General features: G+C 40.4%; 1 protein-coding gene across 4 annotated transcripts in view; it reads left to right on the top strand.

The window, feature by feature from the left end:
* The window catches only part of TOPAZ1 (testis and ovary specific TOPAZ 1), a 170,277-nt gene that overhangs the window by 73,814 nt on the left and 75,580 nt on the right, over positions 1–20,883 (top strand). For all 4 annotated transcript variants that reach the window (XM_075827153.1, XM_075827155.1, XM_075827151.1 and 1 more), the window contains one exon: positions 7,163–7,255. In XM_075827153.1, the coding sequence (XP_075683268.1) occupies positions 7,163–7,255 (93 nt within the window). The remainder of the gene's footprint in view (positions 1–7,162; positions 7,256–20,883) is intronic.

Consider the following 20,883-nt stretch of genomic DNA (forward strand, 5'->3'; position numbering starts at 1 on the left):
ATTTGCATTGTGCACAGAGAAATAAGTATTTGATCCCCTACCAACCATTAAGAGTTCAGCCTCCTCCAGACCAGTTACACGCTCCAAATCAACTTGGTGCCTGCATTAAAGACAGCTGTCTTACATGGTCACCTGTATAAAAGACTCCTGTCCACAGACTCAATTAATCAGTCTGACTCTAACCTCTACAACATGGGCAAGACCAAAGAGCTTTCTAAGGATGTCAGGGACAAGATCATAGACCTGCACAAGGCTGGAATGGGCTACAAAACCATAAGTAAGATGCTGGGTGAGAAGGAGACAACTGTTGGTGCAATAGTAAGAAAATGGAAGACACACAAAATGACTGTCAATCGACATCGATCTGGGGCTCCATGCAAAATCTCACCTCGTGGGGTATCCTTGATCCTGAGGAAGGTGAGAGCTCAGCCAAAAACTACACGGGGGGAACTTGTTAATGATCTCAAAAAAACGTCTGACTGCTGTGCTTGCCAACAAGGGTTTTGCCACCAAGTATTAAGTCTTGTTTGCCAAAGGGATCAAATACTTATTTCTCTGTGCACAATGCAAATAAATATATATAATTTTGACTATGTGATTTTCTGTTTTTTTTTTTTTTATATAATCTGTCTCTCTCTGGTAAAATTAACCTAGCCTAAAAATTCGAGACTGTTCATGTCTTTGACAGTGGGCAAACTTACAAAATCAGCAAGGGATCAAATACTTATTTCCTTCACTGTATATAAAAATCAGTGCACTGATATTGATTGAACAAGTCACAATTTTTTTATCTTTCACTGGAGTGCTGCAAAATGTTTTTCGAATATATTACTTAATCCAGGGATCAGGACTACTTGCTGGGTACCCATACCCATAACTTTTTTTTTTTTTTTTTTTTTTTACTTGTCCCCCTAGGGGACTTGAACCAGCGATCGCTTGCATGATATACTGCAATACTAATGTATTGCAGTATATCATTGTATTGACACTCTCCTATGGAGGAGGCAGGGCTCCCAATGTCATCACGCAATCGTGTCGCGGGGGGAGGGTGGTGCAGCGTTACAGGGGGCCTCCCACCTGTTTCTTGCCATTTAAATGCTGTGGTCGCTATTGACCGTAGCATTTAATGGGTTAAACGAGCGGGATTGGGATTCCCCTTGTTACACTGAAGTTTCGGCTGTAAGATACACCCCCACTCGACTTGCGCCGTATATATATGGTTTATGTCGGGAAAGAGTTCAATTCCTCCTCAATACTCCCAAAATCTTTTTAGCCCAAAAAGGGGAAAAAAAATCAAAGAGAAATTGGAGCCCCCTACTTGCCCATCCATCAGGTTTAGACTGTTTATTAAGCTCTTTTATTATGAAGTACAGTAAAAAAAAAAAAATAGTGTAGTTCCATGTTAGCCATGCTGTATAATTGTTTCTGCCTTTTATTATCAAAAATTGGCGAGAATTTTGAGTGGCTGTTTAGGCCAGTGATCTTCCTAGTTTTATCCCACACCCTTTGAAACAAATGCTGGAACCATTAGTTTTGAATGCAGCAAACCAAGAGATGCCCCCCAAGATTCCTCTCTCATAAATAGGCTCCATCTACCAACTCTTCTTCCTTTCTCGTGATCCATAATCTGACATCGTTTGGCAGCAAGAAAATGGTACTTAAAGTGGGGTACACCAAGACTTCCAAAATCCAGTATATTTTCACTCTTATTTTATGGTTATGCCATATAAGTTCAGTAGAGATACTACTTAAAGTTTTGAACCGTAACCATATGGGGGAGTTTTGAAAAAAATACAGAAGTTTAGGTAGAACAATCCTTTTTAATAAACCTACATACCCCGTAACTGGTAGTGAAAGATGTTTCCAGAAATTGAATTATCTTTTTTTTTATTTATTTTTTCTTAATGTAAGGCGACAAATTAAGAGAAATTCTGGATGTGGAGATATCACCTCGCTCAAAGATAAAAATGAGCTATTTTCAATCAACTGATTGTTCTACGGCAGAATTTTTTTAGATTTCTAATAATTTTAAACGATACCCCTAAGGATCCAGAAGTATTTGCCATGAAGAGGAGTAGGTCATTGGCATATCATTTTTTGGAGAAACATTCCCATTCAAAACCAAGTAGACGGGAGTCATGCCTTATCAAAAGAGCTAGAGGCTCAATGACTAAAATAAACATGAGGTCAAAGGGGACATCCTTGCCTCGTTCCACTCTGTAAACAAAAAGTGATGACCTAGTCCCATTCACAGGGACACATGCTTAATGGATTTTTATATAAATTTCTAATCTGTTTAATGACGGACCAGCGAAACAGCTCAAATCTAAACATAAATTCCCACTCCACACGGTCAAAAGCTTTTACCGCATAGAGTTAAATTAAAGAACAATCCCCATCATTAATAGGGGGGAACTTGTATTTTTAGAAAGACCTTCCGCAAAATAATAGATATTGATCCTCCAAGCAAAAAGTTTGATTGATTCCCATGTATTACATTTTCATTGATTCGGGCCAAACGGTTCGCCAAGATTTTAGACAATTTTTTTTGTATTGGAATTAAAGAGATTGGTCGATAAGATTCGGCCAGTAATTTATCCTTGCCCTCCTTTAGGAGTGAAGAAAGTATCTTTAAAAGTCAATAATAGTCACATATTGTTGTCATTGTATACCTATCGAACTCTATAAATTATTTAATCAGGTTCACATTCTTTAGATCCAGGTAAATCAAGAATTGCCTTGACTTCAGCCCTAGAAATAGGAGCATCCAACATCCGCTTATCTGCTGATAAAACAGAAAATTCAGTAGTATCTAGAAATTTTTAATTCTGATTTGTGTTCTATAAAGTGAACTATAAAATATACTAAATATGGCCAACATATCATCGGTATCGGTCTTCATATTTCGAGCCATATCCTTTAATTTTCAAAATTTCTGTCCTAGTCTGATTCTTCACTAGCTAAGCAAGTAATCTACCATACTCAAGCCATGATTCATGCCTAATAGTTATACTTTTAAATCTAGCTCTATGTTCCAAGAATTCTTTATATGGTGAATTCGCTGATTGAAATGTAAGCAAATTATCAGAGGGGTGAGATGTAATCAAGCTCACTTTTGGCAAGAAAAGCCTTCTTTCTAAACGTGGACCTCCTATAACGGATATACGCCTCAAAGGCATACCATACCAATAGCTGCACTACCTAAGTGATACCTTTTTTTTTTTTTTTTTTTTTTTTTTAAAACCTGGCCTCTTCTGTGACAAGATCAGGATGAAACGAACAAAGCAGGGTTAAGCTTCCATATATGAGGATAACTTGTAATGACCAGGTCAATCTGAGAAAAGGAGGAGTGTGACTTGGAAAAGCATGAATATTGAACCCGATTTTTGAATATTTGTCTCCATAAATCAAATAAATCGTTACTAACTAGCCACTCTTCTAAAGAAGTTAGTTTAAGAAGTAGAACCGTTCCTACTCAGGCGGTCCAACTTAGCATCCTGCACATTATTGAGATTCCCAACAAGTAAAGTCTGACATCTAGGAAAGTGCGACATGAACATCCAACTTAAAAGGCGGGGGTATACATACACAAGCAATTATGGTTTTAATTCCAAGGTTGTTCACAAAAACAGGCCACATTAGGACCGTAGATTACAGATGACAGATTAAATTTTTCTCATTTTTGTAGAAGCTTTCAAAAACAAATGTGTGTTTGTGTTACATTAACCCCTATCCGCACGAGTAAGTAACTATACGTCGTTGCGGGAGGTTACTTCCCGCACGAGGATGTATAGTTACTGAGTTGTTTCCGGTGCACACTGTCAGCGACTGGGAACCAAGAGGTCAGCTGTCACCGACAGCTGACACTCCACTCTTGCCGTCCAGCGGTCCTTTGCCGCTGATTTTTGCGCATTAACCCCTTAAATGTGGCGATCGGTTGCAAGCGCCGCATTTTAGGGGTTTCTAGCATATCGACAAACCCCGGTCCGAAATCGCAGGGTTTGCCGATAGCTAGTTAGCATGGCAAACGGAAGCCAAACAATGGCCTCCGTGTCTACCATAGACGGAAGCCCATCAGGAACAACCTCCGGCTGGTCCTGATTGACTTCCTGTCACTCTGACAGGAAGCCTCTGTGCTGTTCCCGATGCACACGGTCGGCAACAAGGTGTGCATCGGGAACTGGGAGGTCAGCTGTCCCTGACAGTTGACACTCCAGTGTTGCCGATCAGCGGCTCATCGCCTCTGATTTCGGCAATTAACCCGTTAAATGCGGCGCTTGATTGTGATCGCCACATTTACAGGGTTTGTAGCACATCAGCAGCCCCCATGCAATTGTGGGGGTTGCTGAGGCAACGGCCTCCGGGTCTGCCATGTATGGAAGTCTATGAGGACCAGCCTCTGGCTGGTCCTCGTAGACTTACTGTCAGAGTGACTGTGACGTCACAATGACAGTTGGAATACGTTACACTACCTAGGTAGGGTAATGTATTCAAGCAGCGATCAGGGCTGCAGGTAAAAAAAATAAAGTGTAAAAAAAAAAGGTTAATAAAAATGTTTTATAAAAGTTTTTGTTTTTCTGTGTCATTTATTATAGGAAAAAATGAAAACGTTAAGTAAACATTTGGTATCACCACGTTCGTAACGAACCAAACTATGAAACTATAATGTTATTTTTTGCGCATGGTGAACGCTGCGAACAAAATAAATGTCAGCATCGCTATTTTTTGGTCACCATCCCTCCCAAGATATAGAATAAAAAGTCGCATTTACCCTAAAATAGTACCAATAAAAACTATAACCCGTCCTGCAAAAAACAAGACCCCCCCACAGCTTTTTTGACTAAAAAATAAAAATTACGGCTCAGAATATGGGGTGTCAGAAAATAAATTATTTTATAGAAACGTAATTTTATTGTGCAAACGCTGCAAAACTAACAAAAAAAACCTATATACATATGGTATCGCCGTAATCGTACCGACCTGCAGAATAAAGTAAAATGTAATTTATTGCGCACGGTGAACACTGTAAGAAATAAAGAATTGGCTCTAAAAAAGATGTAATAAAAAGTGATAAGGAAGATGTATGTACCATAAAATGGTACCAATAAATGCTACAGCTCGTCCCAGCAAAAATAAGCCCTCACACCGCTCAATCCTCCAAAAAATAAAAAAGTTCTGGATGTCAGAATGTGATGATACAAAATAATAATTTTTTTTTAACAAAGTCTTTTCTTTATAAAAGTAGTAAAATAGTAAAAAAAACTATAAATTTGGTATCACCGTATTCGTAGTGAGACGCAGAATAAAACTAAAGTTGTCGTTTTTACCGCACGGTGACGGACTTAAAAAAAAAAACAATGGAGCAAATTATTTTTTTTCAGTTTCCTAGTACGTTTTATGGTACTTTGAAATGGTTTTAATAGAAACTAAATCTCTTCCCGCAAAAAATAAGCCCTCACACCGCTCTATTGACGGAAAAATAAAAAAAAATTATGGCTATTGGAAGGCGGGGAGTGAAAAGCGAAAATGAAAAAGCAAACCTCAGTCCTGAAAGGGTTAATTAAATTCTAAATTAATTTATGACCACATGTGGGGTATTGCTGTACTCGGGAGCAATTGTTTTACAAATGTTGGGGTGCTTTTCCTCTTTTATCCTTTGTGAAAATTAAAAAATTCAACATTTTAGTGGACAAAAATGTTGATATTCATTTTCACGGCCTAATTCCACAAAAAAACTGGGTCAAAATGCTCACTATACCCCTAGAAAAATTCCTTGAGGGATGTAATTTCCAAAATAGGGTCACTTTTGGGGGGTTTCCACTATTTTGTTCCCTCCGGGGCGTTTCAAACCCGATATGGCACTGAAAACCAATCCAGCAAAATCTGCGCTCCAAAAGGCGCTCCTTCCCTTCGGAGCCCTGCAGTGGGACCAAACAGCAGTTTATTACCACATATGGGGTATTGCCATAATCGGGAACAATTTCTTTACAAATGTTGGAGTGCTTTTTCTCCTTTATTTCTTGTAAAAATGAAAAGAATTCTGTTTCCACAGAAAAAAAGGCGATTTTCATCTTCACAGACTCCACAAAATTCTGCAAAAAAAACTGTGGGGTCACAATGCTAACTATACCCTTAGAAAAATGCCTTGAGGGGTGTAGTTTCCAAAATGGGGTCACTTTTGGGGAGTTTTGACTGTTTAGGTACCACAAGACCTCTTCAAACCTGACATGGTGCCTAAAATATATTCCCAAAAAAAGGAGGCCCCAAAATCCTCTAGGTGCTCCTTTTTGCTTCTGAGGCTGGTGTTTCGGTCCATTAGGACGCTAGGGCCACATGCTGGATATTTCTAAAAACTGCAGAATCTGGACAATAAATATTGAGTTGCATTTCTCTGGTAAAACCTTCTCGTTACATATTTTTTTTATTACAAATAAATTTTGGCAAAAAAAATTAAATTTGTAAATTTCACCTCTACATTGCCTTAATTCCTGTGAAACGCCTAAAGGGTTAAAATACTTTCTGAATGTGGCTTTGAATACTTTGAGGGGTGCAGTTTTCAAAATGGGGTGATTTATGGGGGACTTTCTAATATAGAAGGCCCTCAGTCACTTCAGAACTGAATTGGTCCCTGAAAAAATAGCCCTTTGAAACTTTCTCGAAAATATGAGAAATTGCTGCTAAAGTTCTAAGCCTTGTAACGTCCTAGAAAAATAAAAGGACGTAAAAAAAACGATGCAGACATAAAGTAGACATATGGGGGGATGTTAACTAGTAACTATTTTGTGTGGTATTACTATCTGTTTTACAAGCAAATACATTAAAAAAAATGCAAATTTTGGCACATTTTCACTAAAATCTGACGTTTTTCACAAATGAATATTGAATTTATCCACAATTTTTTCATTAAAGTACAATATGTCACGAGAAAACAATCTAAGTCGTTTGGATAGGTAAAATCATTCCAGAGTTCTTGCCACATAAAGTGACACATGTCAGATTTGAAAAAATCTTGTGTCCACGAGGCCAAAACAGGCTGTGTCCTGAAGGGGTTAATATACATTTTATTTATAATTTATTTTTTTTGCTACAAATTAGTATGTTTTTGCATGGACTATGGACACTGGTTTATGAAACGTTTTTTTTTTGTTTTTTTTTTCTTCAGCCATCCTTAGACCAAATCATCAAGGTATTTGAAAGTGTTGCATTTTCTGGCTTACAGACTTCATTCTCAGCTTTACTGGATTTATTCTGCAAGGTATGGTCGAAATATATGTATTTTTCCTATGAAAAATGTATTATTCGTTACTGTTTAAGATCCATTAATTTTTGCTTTGTTTGTGGTAAACCACTGGACCATAAGCTCACTTCTTACAAATTTACCACTGATTATACAACAGTTACTATGTGTGTTAGGCTCTATTAACACTTGCATCAATGGCCAGGATAGTGTGGAATTCTATCCAGTAAAAAACAAAAAGAAAACTGCTATCTTATGGAAACTTATCAAAAAATGGATCATGACCGATCTGTCAAATGGATCATAACACATCATTGCCTATCTATCATGGATCGCGCAAGTATGAACAGAGCCCAAGACTAGTAATACATTTTAAAGTAAAGTTGATTGTAAACACAATTGGTAGAATTTTCAATAAGACTTTAGGTTACCTAATGTAAAGTAAAATGAGTCACTGGATCTACCATATAACTACCCTTTCAAAACCTTTTATCAAGCAATAATTACACTTTTATAGATTCATACCCAATAATATTTTTTACAATATGCAAAACTGATTACTGGAGTTTAAACGTATTTCAGCCTTCTGGGTATTTGTAAAATCCCACATGAACTTCTTTGTTAATCAAGGGAACAGTAAGACCTCGTGCACACTTACATCACCGTTTTGACGGGTCCGTGAACCCGTTTTAGCGGCCGTGTGATTTCCGTGTGCACACAGCGTTTCCGTTTCCATGCGCCGAGCATGGTACTGTCCAGGGTGCTGAAAGAGTTAATGGGTTGCACTGATCGGCGGTAACTCTTTCAGCAACCATAAAAAAAAAAAAAAATTAAGTTCATACTTTACATTCCTCCTGTCCGGCCTCCAGCGATGACGTTCAATCCATGTCGCCGCTGCAGCCAATCACAGGCTGTAGTGGCGGTCACGCACGTCAGGATGACGTCAGAAGGCCGGCCTCAAGGGATGACGCTTCATCCCACGTGAGCGCCTCTGCAGCCAATCACAGGCTGCAGCGGCCTCTGCAGCCAGTCACAGGCAGCAGCGGCTTCTGCAGCCAATCACAGGCTGCCGCGTCACAAAAGGTCGGACTGGAGGAAGAAGTGGGACTCGTCACCATGACAACGACCGGGTACGTATGAAATGCTTTTTATTTTATTTTTAATCAGCAGCCTCTTTTCTCTATCAGTTATTGATAGAGACAAGTGGCTGCCGATTAGTGTAATATTTTTCTAATGTTTTTCTGCCCGCCCGGCGGTTGCTAGGCAACGGCTCCTTCACACACGGACGGCACACGGATGCCTTCCGTTTTTTTGACTGGCCATTGACTTGCATGGGCCTCACGGTCACGGAATCCCGGACCAAAGTAGGACATGCTCTTTTTGACGGTCCGTTGCTCCGTTCCGATCCAAAGTAAACTGTAGTGTGCATGGCCCCATTGAAATGAATGGGTTCAGGGTGCTATCAGTGACAAAAACGGATAGCACCCTGAAGGAAAAAACTGAAGTGGGCATGGGGCCTAAGGATCACCCAAGAGGTAAAAGTGGCTGCAGAGACTTTCCCAATGGTTTGAATTGTGCTGCTCTGGTTAAAACATTTGAAGCATGAAAGCAAACCAAGTATGCAGAACAAACCAGAAATATTTCTAAAAATCACATTAGCCACTTGTCTGGTTGTTGGGGAACCCTTTAATTTAATAAAGGCAATTTATGACTTGGAAGGAAGTAAATAATCGCATCAATAAGTGTTCATAGGTTTAGATATTGGGCTAATTCATCTATCTTTATTTCCAGTACATCCCTCATGACAGCACCACAGGAGGTTGCCCTATTGACCTCTATAGGGACTGGAAGACAGAGAGGATAAAAGGCCCCTCCCACTTGCCAGTGTTCTTCCTGTCCCTACAGGGTCAGGAGCAGAGAGACGTCGCTCCTGTGTTGCTGCAGGAGAAAAACTCGGGCAGGGGGCAAGATTGGGGGGTCCGTGCACTCCCCCCTTCTATTCCTCCTAAAGCCTAGGCTAATACCCCTCTAACGAGAGCTCCCTTAGCTCCCAATTTAAAACGCCTACCTTAGGAATCCTAGGCCGGGTTCCGGTAGTGTGTGGGGTTCGGGATTCCCAAGCAGGCTTTGGCATGGCCGCGGACCAAGCTGGGATCGGCAGCTCCATAGGCTTGGAAGCATCGGCAACAGCATCCTCACTGCGCCGCATAGCAGGCCTCAGTGGCCGGCTATGACGAGGCCGCACCTCAACGAATAGCCGCGACCGGAAATTACGTCGGGCAACTTCCGGTCCGCGGCCATCTTGGAAGGCGGGAAATTTAAAACGCCCGCATTTAAAGGGACACACACAGGTATGTAGTTAGAGCTGATACCTCTAACTTGGATTGATATTTTGTGGATTGCATATTGCATTGGCGGTTTCCTGTTGCGGAATGGAACTTCCTCGTTCTGACGGAATTCCGGATATGTACCAGGGTCACGTGAGTCTCACCCTTGGGGTAAGGGTTATGACTCCTTATGTAAGTACACCATACTTTACCTGCCTTCTGTTTTCTCTAGGATAAATATTCCTCTCAGAGACAAACTGATAAAAAGGTTAAAAAATGTGCGACTTGTGCGAAAAAATTGCCAGAGTCACATAGGAAACAATTGTGTCAGGATTGTATTGCAAAAGTACTAAAAGAGGAACAACCGACATTTATGTCTGAACTTAGGGCTATGATTCGTGAAGAATTGAGTCAGTCAGTAGCCTCCCTCCTCAAGAAACTCCCTCACAGTCCCGGACAAAGACCACAGATTGAAGTGGATCAAAAATATTGTCCTCCATCTCAGGGGTCTGACTCGGAGCAGGAGTGTTACTACCTATCGGAGGGTGAGTTAGAAGGAGAGGAACTCTTGCCTTCAACTTCATCCACTCAAGAGAAAAAAAAAAATCTTCTCTTCTGAGATGTCTGATACCTTAATCCAGGCAATATGGGAAACCATGGATATTCCCGAAGAAGATGAACCACGTACCATCCAGGATGAGATGTTGGGGGGGGGGGGGTCTAACGGAAAAGAAAACAAAGGTTTTTCCGGTAAACGAAAATCTCAAGAGAATGGTAACAACTGAATGGGAGGATTCGGAAAAGAGGCTCTTCATTTCAAGAGAATTTAAAAACAGACTTCTCTTTGATCCAGGAGACATTAAACCTTGGGATGAGATCCCAAAAGTAGATGTCCCAGTAGTCAGGGTTGCTAAAAAAAACGCAATCCCATTTGAAGATTCCTCTCAGTTGAAGGATGCCATGGACCGAAAGGCAGACGGGCTACTTAAAAGAGCTTGGGAATCTTCCTCCGCTTTGATCACTACTAATGTCCCGGCCACATCTGTAGCAAGAGCAATGTTTATATGGTTAAACCAGCTGGAGACCCATTTGATGAAGACATCTCGACAAGATCTATTAGAATCTCTACCCTTACTAAAGATGGCAACCGGATTCTTGGTAGACGCTTCAGCGGAATCCATTAGATTTGCTGGCAGGAATGGGGCTCTCTCAAATGCTGCTAGAAGAGCATTATGGCTCAAGATGTGGTCAGGAGATACGAAGTCCAAGAACAAATTGTGTTCTATCCCGTTTACAGGTTCTCTGATGTTCGGTCCTCTCCTGGATAACATGCAGGAGAATGCAGCAGATAGGAAAAAGGGGTTTCCAGAAGAGAAACCAAAAACACCCCCTCAGTTTGGGAGGTTTCGCCAACAGAGGGAGCCAACCTTACAGAACTACAGCGGGAAAGGGAAGTCCGGTCGCTGGAGTTACCCCAAAGGAAGAAGCGGTCGAGGATATCTCCTTAACCCCAATAACTAATTTCAGCCCTCAAATCAATGACGCCAAGAGTGTGGGGGGAAGACTCCTACAATTTTATCCCAAATGGACCGGAATAACCCAGAACCCCTGGGTTCTAAAGATTATAGAAGAAGGGTACAAAATAGAATTCTCCTCCATTCCTCCAGAGAAATTTCTAATAACCCAGTACCAAGCAAAATACCTTCATCAGATCCTTATCCAGAAACTACTCAAATTGAGAGCAATTACTCCAGTTCCCCACAACGAAAAATTCAAGGGCCACTATTCAAAGATCTTCTTAGTCAAAAAATCAAACTGTTCTTACAGGACAATAATCAACCTGAAGGTCCTGAACAAATGGGTAAAATATTGAAAATTCAAGATGGAGTCTATCAGATCGACTATCCCTCTAATAAGGGAAGAGGCATCAATGTTTACGATCGATTTTAAAGGATGCGTATTATCACGTTCCTATCCACCCCGCTTACCAGAGATTCCTCAGATTCGCGATTCAGAACCGTCCTTCCAGTTTGTCTGCCTCCCTTTCGGCATTTCCTCCGCCCCCAGAATTTTTACAAAAATTATGGCAGAGATTATGGCATTCGTAAGAAGTCAGGGCATAGTTATTATCCCATATCTAGATGACTTACTGTTGACAGCAGATACTCCGTCTATCTTAAACCGTCATCGGTCACAGGTTCTTTCCCTACTACAGGAATTGGGATGGATAATCAACTTCCAAAAGTCAAGTCTTACTCCCCAAAAACAGAAAGTCGTCTTAGGAGTGCTACTAGACTCCTCCCTTCAACATTCCTTCCTCCCAAGAGAGAAACAAATACTTCTGACAGAAGTAAGGAAATTTTGGAGGAAAAGCGCTTGTTCCATAAGGTAAGGAATGCGGATGTTGGGAATGATGACGTCTTGCATCCAATCTATTTCATGGAGTCAATTTCACTCCAGACCCTTACAGAATCTGAACCTGTCCCAGTGGGATCGAAAACAGGACTCCTTGAATTCAAATTTCCGAGACTGTGAAAGCATCTCTCCATTGCTGGCTCTGCACAAACATGAGCAAGGGGGTCCCCTGGAGAACTTCTCCTTATGTGGTAATTACCACAGATGCCAGCAAACACGGCTGGGGTTCGGTAATCCAAGACAAGCACTTTCAAGGCACATGGCCTGTTCAGATGAAGATGATGTCCTCAAACTTCAGAGAACTAAAAGCCGTATGGGAGACACTTATAAGAGCCTCACCCATCATAAAAGGGACACATATAAGAGTTTTATCGGACAACACAACAGCGGTGTCCTTTCTTCGCCATCAAGGGGGAACAAGACACACTCTTATTCAGGCCCTCTCTACATAAATTTTCAGTTGGGCAGACGAAAATGTCCCATCAGTCTCTGCAGTGCACCTAAAAGGCTCAGAGAACCTGTCGGCAGATTTCCTGAGTCGGGAAAAAGTAAACCCTGGAGAATGGTCCCTAAACAGGGAAGTCTTTTCTGTCCTTAACCCGAAGATGGGGTTATCCACAAATAGACCTGTTTACCACAAGGAAAAACTCCCAAGTAGAGACATTCTTCTCCCTAAATCTCAGACAACCCATTGGGAGTAGATGCATTGTCCCAACCCTGGGACATGGATCTCGCCTATGCCTTTCCTCCGTTTCCTCTAATACCAATGGTATTAAGAAAAATCCAGGAAGGTTTGACAAAGCTCATCATTATTCTTCCCTATTGGCCAAAAAGAAGCTGGTTTCCAATCGTAAAGTACCTAGCGTTGGAAGACTCTGCTCCCAAGTCAAGGAGAATCTTCTCTCCCAGGGTCCCTTATTCTTTCAGGGAATAGAAACTCTGAAGTTGTCAGCCTGGATCCTGAAAGGCAGATCTTGAGAAACCACGGTCTGTCAGATGAGGTAATTTCAACTATCTTAACAAGTCATAAAGAAGTTACCTCAAAAATCTATCAAAAAATTTGGAAGAAATTCTGTTCCTGGTATGGAGATCCAGGACCAGCCCCCTTTTTCTCCCAACATTGCGAAAATCCTAGATTTTCTACAATCTGGAATCAAAAAAGGGCTTCGCCTTAGTACCTTTTTAAAAGTGCAAATTTCAGCCATAAGTAATTTTTTTAATGCTCAATTTAGCTGAACATCGGTGGATCAGAAGATTCACTCAAGCAGTCTTTAAACTGAAACCTTCCCTAAAGAAATCCGTTCCTACCTGGGATTTGAATGTAGTGTTAACGGCTCTTTGCGATTCCCCCCTTTGAGCTGCTCGACACGATTAGTATGCATTTTTTAACTCTAAAAGCTGCATTCTTAGTCGCTATTACTTCAGCAAGAAGGATTGGAGAAATCCAATCTTTGTCGGTCATAGAACCCTACCTAAAAGTACAAGAAAACAAGATCATTCTAAAGCTAGATCCTTCCTTTATTCCGAAGGTATCTACTGCATTCCATAGGGAACAAGAAATAATTCTACCTTCCTTTTGTCCAGATCCTAAAGACCAACCAGAAGAAAAATTCCATTGCCTGGATGTCAGGCGAACAATTCTTCAGTTTCTGAATAGAACCTCCTCCTGGAGACCAGATAAAAATCTATTTGTCCTGCATGGGGGAAAGAATAGATGAAAGAAAGCCTCAAAAGGCTCTCTATCGAGATGGGTAAAAACTACCATACAAGAAGCCTACAAGTCCCAAGGACTATGTGCCCCACAAGGCATCAAAACCCATTCAACGAGGGCAATTTCGGCATCCTGGGCAGAAAGAGAAGCCTCTATGGACCAAATCTGCAGAGCTGCCACTTGGTCAAGCCATCATACGTTTTGCAAACATTATAGGCTAGATGTTCTGTCAGATACGGATTTAAGCTTTGGACGGAAAGTGCTCCAATCTGTAGTTCCGACCCTGAGAATTATAATTTGGTATTGCTCCTGTGGTGCTGTCATGAGGGATATACTGAAAAGTAGGAATTAGACCTACCGGTAATTGTATTTCCAGGAATCCATCATGACAGCACCCTTACATTCCCTCCCCCTTGTTGAAATTCTGATTTGTGCAAGTAACTTGTCCGTTATTATCCCTAGAAATAAAATAGGGTTGCATCCATACTGGTGTAGTAATTGAAAAACACTGGCAAGTGGGAGGGGCCTTTTTAACCTCACTGTCATCTTGTCCCTATAGAGGTCAATAGGGCAACCTCCTGTGGTGCTGTCAATTACCGGTAGGACTAATTCCTACTTTCACATTTTCTGTCTAATTTTTCTGTCCAATTTTTTTATACAAAACAGGATAGTATGGCTGTAGCTTAACCCCCTTCCCGCACCTTGACGTTAATGCACGTCAATGTGAGCAGTCACTTCGCGCACCTTTACGTGCAGTAACGTCTGTGCTTTGACAGTTAACCGCGACGCTAGACCGCAGCGGCGGTTAACTATGCAGGGTGTCTGCCCTGCATTCCCCGTTGACGATCAGCGGCCCATCGCCGCTGATTTCGGCAGTTAACCTCTTAATTGCGGCGTTCGATTTTGAACGCCACAATTAAGGTGTTTAGCGCCGATTGGCAGCCCCCATGTGAAATCACGGGGGCTGGCGATGGTACCCATGGCAACCGGACGCCAGACAATGGCTTCCGGGCTGCCATGTACGGAAGCCTATGAGGACCAGCCTCTGCCGGTCCTCCTAGGCTTCCTGTCAGTGTGACTTACGTCACAATGACAGTTGGAATGCATTACACTACGTGTGTAGTGTAATGTATTCCAGCAGCGATCAGAGCTGCAAGTCTAAGTGTCCCCTAGTGGGACAAGTGAAAAAAGTAAAAAGAAAAAGAATAAAAATGTTTTTAAAAAAGTGTAAAAATAAAAGTTATAAGTGACAAACAAGAACTGCTTTTTTTCCTATAATAAGTCTTTTATTATAGGAAAAAAAATGAACACGTAAAAAAAAAAGTACACATATTTGGTATCACCGCGTTCGTAACGACCCCAACTATAAAACTATAATATTATTTTTCCCGCACGGTGAACACCGCAAAAAAAATAAATAAAAACAATGCCAGAATCACAATTTTTTGGTCACCACCCCTCCCAAAATATACAGGGTGGGCCATTTATATGGATACACCTAAATAAAATGGGAATGGTTGGTAATATTAACTTCCTGTTTGTGGCACATTAGTATATGGGATGGGGGAAACTTTTCAAGCTGGGTGTTGACCATGGCGGCCATTTTGAAGTTGCCCATTTTGTATCCAACTTTAGTTTTTTCAATGGGAAGAGGGTCATGTGACACATCAAACTTATTGAGAATTTCACAAGAAAAACAATGGTGTGCTTGGTTTTAACGTTACTTTATTCTTTCATGAGTTATTTATGTCATTATGGGTATCGGGTCCGAGCATTCCTAGAGGAACAGTTTCCTGGAAAGTGGATTGGTCGTCGTGGGCCAGTTGAATGGCCCACTAGGTCTCCCGATCTGACCCGCTTAGACTTTTATCTTTGGGGTCATCTGAAGGCAATTGTCTATGCTGTGAAGATACGAGATGTGCAACAACTGAAACTACGGATACTGGAAGCCTGTGCTAGCATTTCTTCTGCGGTGTTGCTATCAGTGTGTGAAGAGTGGGAGAAGAGGATTGCATTGACAATCCAACACAATGGGCAGCGCTTTGAACACATTTTATAAGTGGTCAGAAACGTGTAAATAACTCATGAAAGAATAAAGTAACGTTAAAACCAAGCACACCATTGTTTTTCTTATGAAATTCTCGATAAGTTTGTGTCACATGACCCTCTTCCCATTGAAAAAACTAAAGTTGGATACAAAATGGCCAACTTCAAAATGGCCGCCATGGTCAACACCCAGCTTTAAAAGTTTCCCCCCTCCCATATACTAATGTGCCACAAACAGGAAGTTAATATCACCAACTATTCCCATTTTATTTAGGTGTATCCATATAGATGGCCCACCCTGTACAATAAAAAGTGATCAAAAAGTTGCATAGTACCGATACAAACTACAACCCGTCCCGCAAAAAAACAACTTACACAGCTTCTTTGACTGAAAAATAAAAAACTTATGGCTCTCAGAATACAGTGGCAAACGCTGCAAAACATAAAAAAAGATATATACATATGGTATCGCTGTAATCGTACCGACCCGCAGAATAAAATATAATGGTCATTTATAGCCCAGGGTGAACGCTGTAAAAAATAAATAAAAATCATTGTCAGAATTGATGGTTTTTGGTCACCTGGCTTGCCGAAAAATGGAATAAAAAGTTGATAAAAAAAATGGCATGTACCCCAAAATGGTACAAATGAAATCTACAGATTGTCCCGCAAAGAATAAGCCCTCACACGGCTCCGGTGGTGAAAAAATAAAAAAAGTTCCGGATCCCAGAATATGTGCAGTGTTCCAAAAGCGGATAAGATCAGGCGCCGTTTATAAGTGCCATAAAGGCCACATATCTGTGGATTATTATTTATTTACCCCATTATTATACCCTCTTATTATGCCCTGATGTACTCTGCCCAGCCTACATATGCCCCCACATTATAAACTGAAATACCAGCAAAACGGCAGAGCTACTACCAAGCAAAATCTGCGCTCCAAAAGCCATATGGCGTCCCTCGCTTCTGAGCCCTACAGCGTGCCCAAACAGCCGTTTACGTCCACCGATATGGCATCGTCATACCCGGGAGAACCCAGTTAAAATTTTATGAGGTATTTGTGGCACAAACTGGGCACAACATATAGTTCACTAAAATGGCACATCAGTGGAAAATTTTAATTTTCACTCTGCACCATCCGCTGCGCATTAAACCCTTCGCGCACCATGACTTAATAGCATGTAGTGGTGTGGGGGGGTGATATATGGAGCGTCTCACGCGCTGAACCCGCGCCATACGCTGCGGGTGTCAGCTGTCTATTACGAACATGCTGTTACAGGTGCCTGTAAAAATGACAATATACTGCAATACATTAGTATTGCAGTGTATTCTACCAGTGATCTAATGATTGCTGGTTCAAGTCTCCTAGGGGGACTAATAAAATGTGTAAAAACAAAAGTAAATAGTTGTTATTAGTGGAAAAAATTAAATAAATATTTAAAGTCCAAAAAGAAACCCTTTTCACATTTTTTTCTCTAAAGTAATGTAAAAAATACACAAAATTGGTATCGCTGCGTCCGTAAAAGTCCAAGCTATTACACTATACCATTATTGAACTCGCACAGTGAACGCTGTGAAAAATAAAGAATTTTAAACGGCAAAATCACAGTTTTTTGGTCACCTTGGCTCTACCGAAAAATTTAATAAAAAGTGATCAAAAAGTCTTATGTACCAAAAAATGGTACCAATAAAAACTACAGCTCGTCCTGCAAAAAATATGCCATCACACCACTCTATTGACGGAAAAATAAAAAAAGTTTGTGGGTCTCGGACAGCGGGGAGGAAAAAAAGAAAAAGCAAAACATGGATCAGTTCGGAAAGAGTTAATTACTTTCTAATGAAAAAAAAAACCATTTATGACCACATGTGGGGTATAGCCGTACTCGGGAGAAATTGCTTTACAAATGTTGGGGTGCATTTTGTCCTTTGTGAAATTGAAAAAATGCAACATTTTAGTGGAAATTCTAATAAATTCTGCAAAAGACGTGTGGGGCCTAAATGCTCACTATACCCCTAGATAGATTCCTTAAGTGGTGTAGTTTCTCAAATGGGGTTACTTTTGGGGGGCTTCCACTGTTTCAGTCTCTCAGTGGCTTTGCAAATTCGACATGACACCCAAAATCTATTCCAGCTAAATTTGAGCTCCAAAAGCCAAATAGTGCTCCTTCCCTTCTATGCCCCAGTGTGGGTCCAAACAGCAGTTTATTACCACATGGGGTATTTACGTAATCAGGAGAAATTGCTTTACAAATGCTGGGGTGCTTTTTCTCCTTTATTCCTTGCAAAAACTAAAAATGTCTAAGTTCTTACAGAAAAAAAGATTTTTACCTTTACAGACTAATTCCAATGAATTCAGCAAAACAACTGTGGGGTCAAAATGCTAACTTTACCCCTAGAAAAATTCCTTGAGGGGTGTTGTTTCCAAAATGGGGTCACTATTGGGGGGTTTCCATGGTTTTCATCCCTCCAGTGCATTGCAAACGCGACACGGCACTGAGAACTATTCCAGCTAAATCAGAAATCCAAAATCCAAATGGTGCTCCTTCTCTTCTGAGGCCTGCTGTGTTTCCAAACAGCAGTTTATTACCACATATGGGGTATTGCTATAATCGGAAGAAATTGCTTTACATATGTTGGGGTGTTTTTTTTACTTCCTTGCAAAAATTAAAATTTTCTACGTTTTTTCACAAAAAAAAGCAGATTTTCATCCATCTTCACATACTAATTCAAATAAATTTAGCAAAAAAACTGTGGGTTAAAAATCCTAACTATGCCCATAGGTAAATTCCTTGAGGGGTATAGTTTCCAAAATGGGGTCACTTTTGGGGGGTCTTTACTGTTTTGGTACCACAAGACCTCTTCAAACCTGACATGGTGCCTAAAATATATTCTAAAAAAAAGGAGGCCCCAAAATCCACTAGGCGCTCCTTTGCTTCTGAGGCCTGTGTTTCAGTCCATTACCGCACTAGGGCCACATGTGGGATATTTCTAAAAACTGCAGAATCTGGGCAATAAATATTGAGTTGCATTTCTTGGGTAAAACCTTCTGTAGTACAGAAAAAATGTATTACAAATGAATTTTCGAAAAAAAAAATGAAATTTGTAAATTTCACCTCTACTTTGCTTTAATTCCTGTGAAACACCTAAAGGGTTAAAACACTTTCTGAGTGCTGTTTTGAATACTTTGAGGGGTGCAGTTTTCAAAATGGGGTGATTTATGGGGACTTTCTAATATATAGGGCACTCAAAGCCACTTCAGAACTGAACTGGTCTCTGAAAAAGTAGGCTTTTGAAATTTTCTTGAAAATATGAGAAATTGCTGCTAAAGTTCTAAGCCTTGTAACGTCCTAGAAAAATAAAAGAATGTTAAAAAAACGATGCAAACATAAAGTAGACCTATGGGAAATATATACTAGTAAGTATTTTGTGTGGTATCTGTTTTACAAGTAGATACATTAAAATTTAGAAAAATGCAAATTTTTTACAAATAAATATTGAATTTATCGACCAAATTTTTCCCTAACAAAGTACAATATGTCACGAGAAAACAATCTCAGAATCGCTTGGATAGGCAAAAGCATTCCGGAGTTATTACCACATAAAGTGACACATGTCAGATTTGAAAAATCTGCTTCGTCCTGAAGGCCAAAACAGGCTCAGTCCTGAAGGGGTTAAGGGGTAATGTGCACCTTTGTCATGGAAAAAAAAAATATGTTTAGTGTGTTTGGAGAGGTTTGAGTTGCAATATGTTGGTGGATTTATGTGTTCTTTGTTTTGCATACTTGCTTTCTCTAACATTCCGGTTTGTGCTGCTACAAGTTCAGTGGATATTCCCCGTGGAGCATGCACTCACTCACCAGTTCTCCCAATGCTCTGAACTTTGTGACTGTGCCCCTGATTTGTGCTGTGCGCTGATGAAAGTATTCAACCATAGAGCAATAGCTGCATCAGCCTGCCGCACGTAGGTTTACATAGATAATGCGTACACAAAACAAAGTATTTATCAAGACTAGTTGCCAAGTTGCTTTTATTTTAGAGGTAAAGAAAAATAAAGGGTTACAAAGATGCACATAGCCTTTAACATTTTCACTGCCAAGAACGTATGTAATACATAATGACTTTAAACCCAAGAATCTAAGGACTAAACCTCAGAACTTTGGTATCATAATAAAGCCCTTAATATTATCTTTTAAATGATTACAGGCTCAAAATTGGTGCAATATTCGGGGTGCAACACTCGTTTGAAGTCGGGGAGCAGCATGAAAAGTTTTACTCTGGTTCTTAGTCACTGGATGGGGAGGCTGCAAGTGACAGCAGGAAGAAAGATAACAGCCTCTTACTGTCATCTCTGTCAAGGTTAAAACCAGCCTTACTGCCTGTTCACATCCACGTCGGCCTTCCGTTCATGGGTTCCGTTAGACCTTTCCGTCGGAGGAACCCTTGAAGGCAAAGCCAAACTGAAACCATAGCTTCCTTTTGCATTACCATTGATTTTAAATGGTAATGCTTCCGTTCTGTAAGGTTTTTTAGCAGAAACAATATCGCAGTCTACTATGATATTGTTTCCGCTAAAAACACATGGAAGCCTTACGGAACAGAAACAAATTGCAACGGAAGCATTTCCAATTAAATCAACGGAAGGTATGGTTTCTGTTGGGCTTTCGGTTCATGGGTTCCTCTGACGGAAAGGGCTAACAGAACTCATGAACGGAAGCCCAAAACTGATGTGAACACAGCCTTAGTTAAAATCGACGAAGCGTCAAGCTATCCTTCTCGATGCGATCGATTTTCTGATGGGATGTCATAGTAGTCTTAAATCCATGTGTGCAACTTGCCCATTTTTTTTTATTTATTTTTTTCATAATTTTTCTCTTTGGTTAAATGACCACATCATACCAGGAAAGTGATATTTCAGAATTTTAAATGCCCTATTTTCTCAAGTCTTGGGGATCCTAATGTCAATCTCTTGTTGCCCTTTATATTATATTGAATAGAGATGTTATATCTTGAAAATGGTAAAGAATTAATAGAGAGTATATTAGATAGTTACAAAGGTTTTTATTCTACAATGACTAGCGTGTATTTGCATGAACACCTTTAGTTGGAAAACCCCTTTAACTTTTTAAGCTTTATAATATCTTCCAAGT

The sequence above is a fragment of the Rhinoderma darwinii genome, chromosome 5 (genome assembly GCF_050947455.1).
Source record: "Rhinoderma darwinii isolate aRhiDar2 chromosome 5, aRhiDar2.hap1, whole genome shotgun sequence".
NCBI classification, from domain to species: domain Eukaryota; kingdom Metazoa; phylum Chordata; class Amphibia; order Anura; family Rhinodermatidae; genus Rhinoderma; species Rhinoderma darwinii.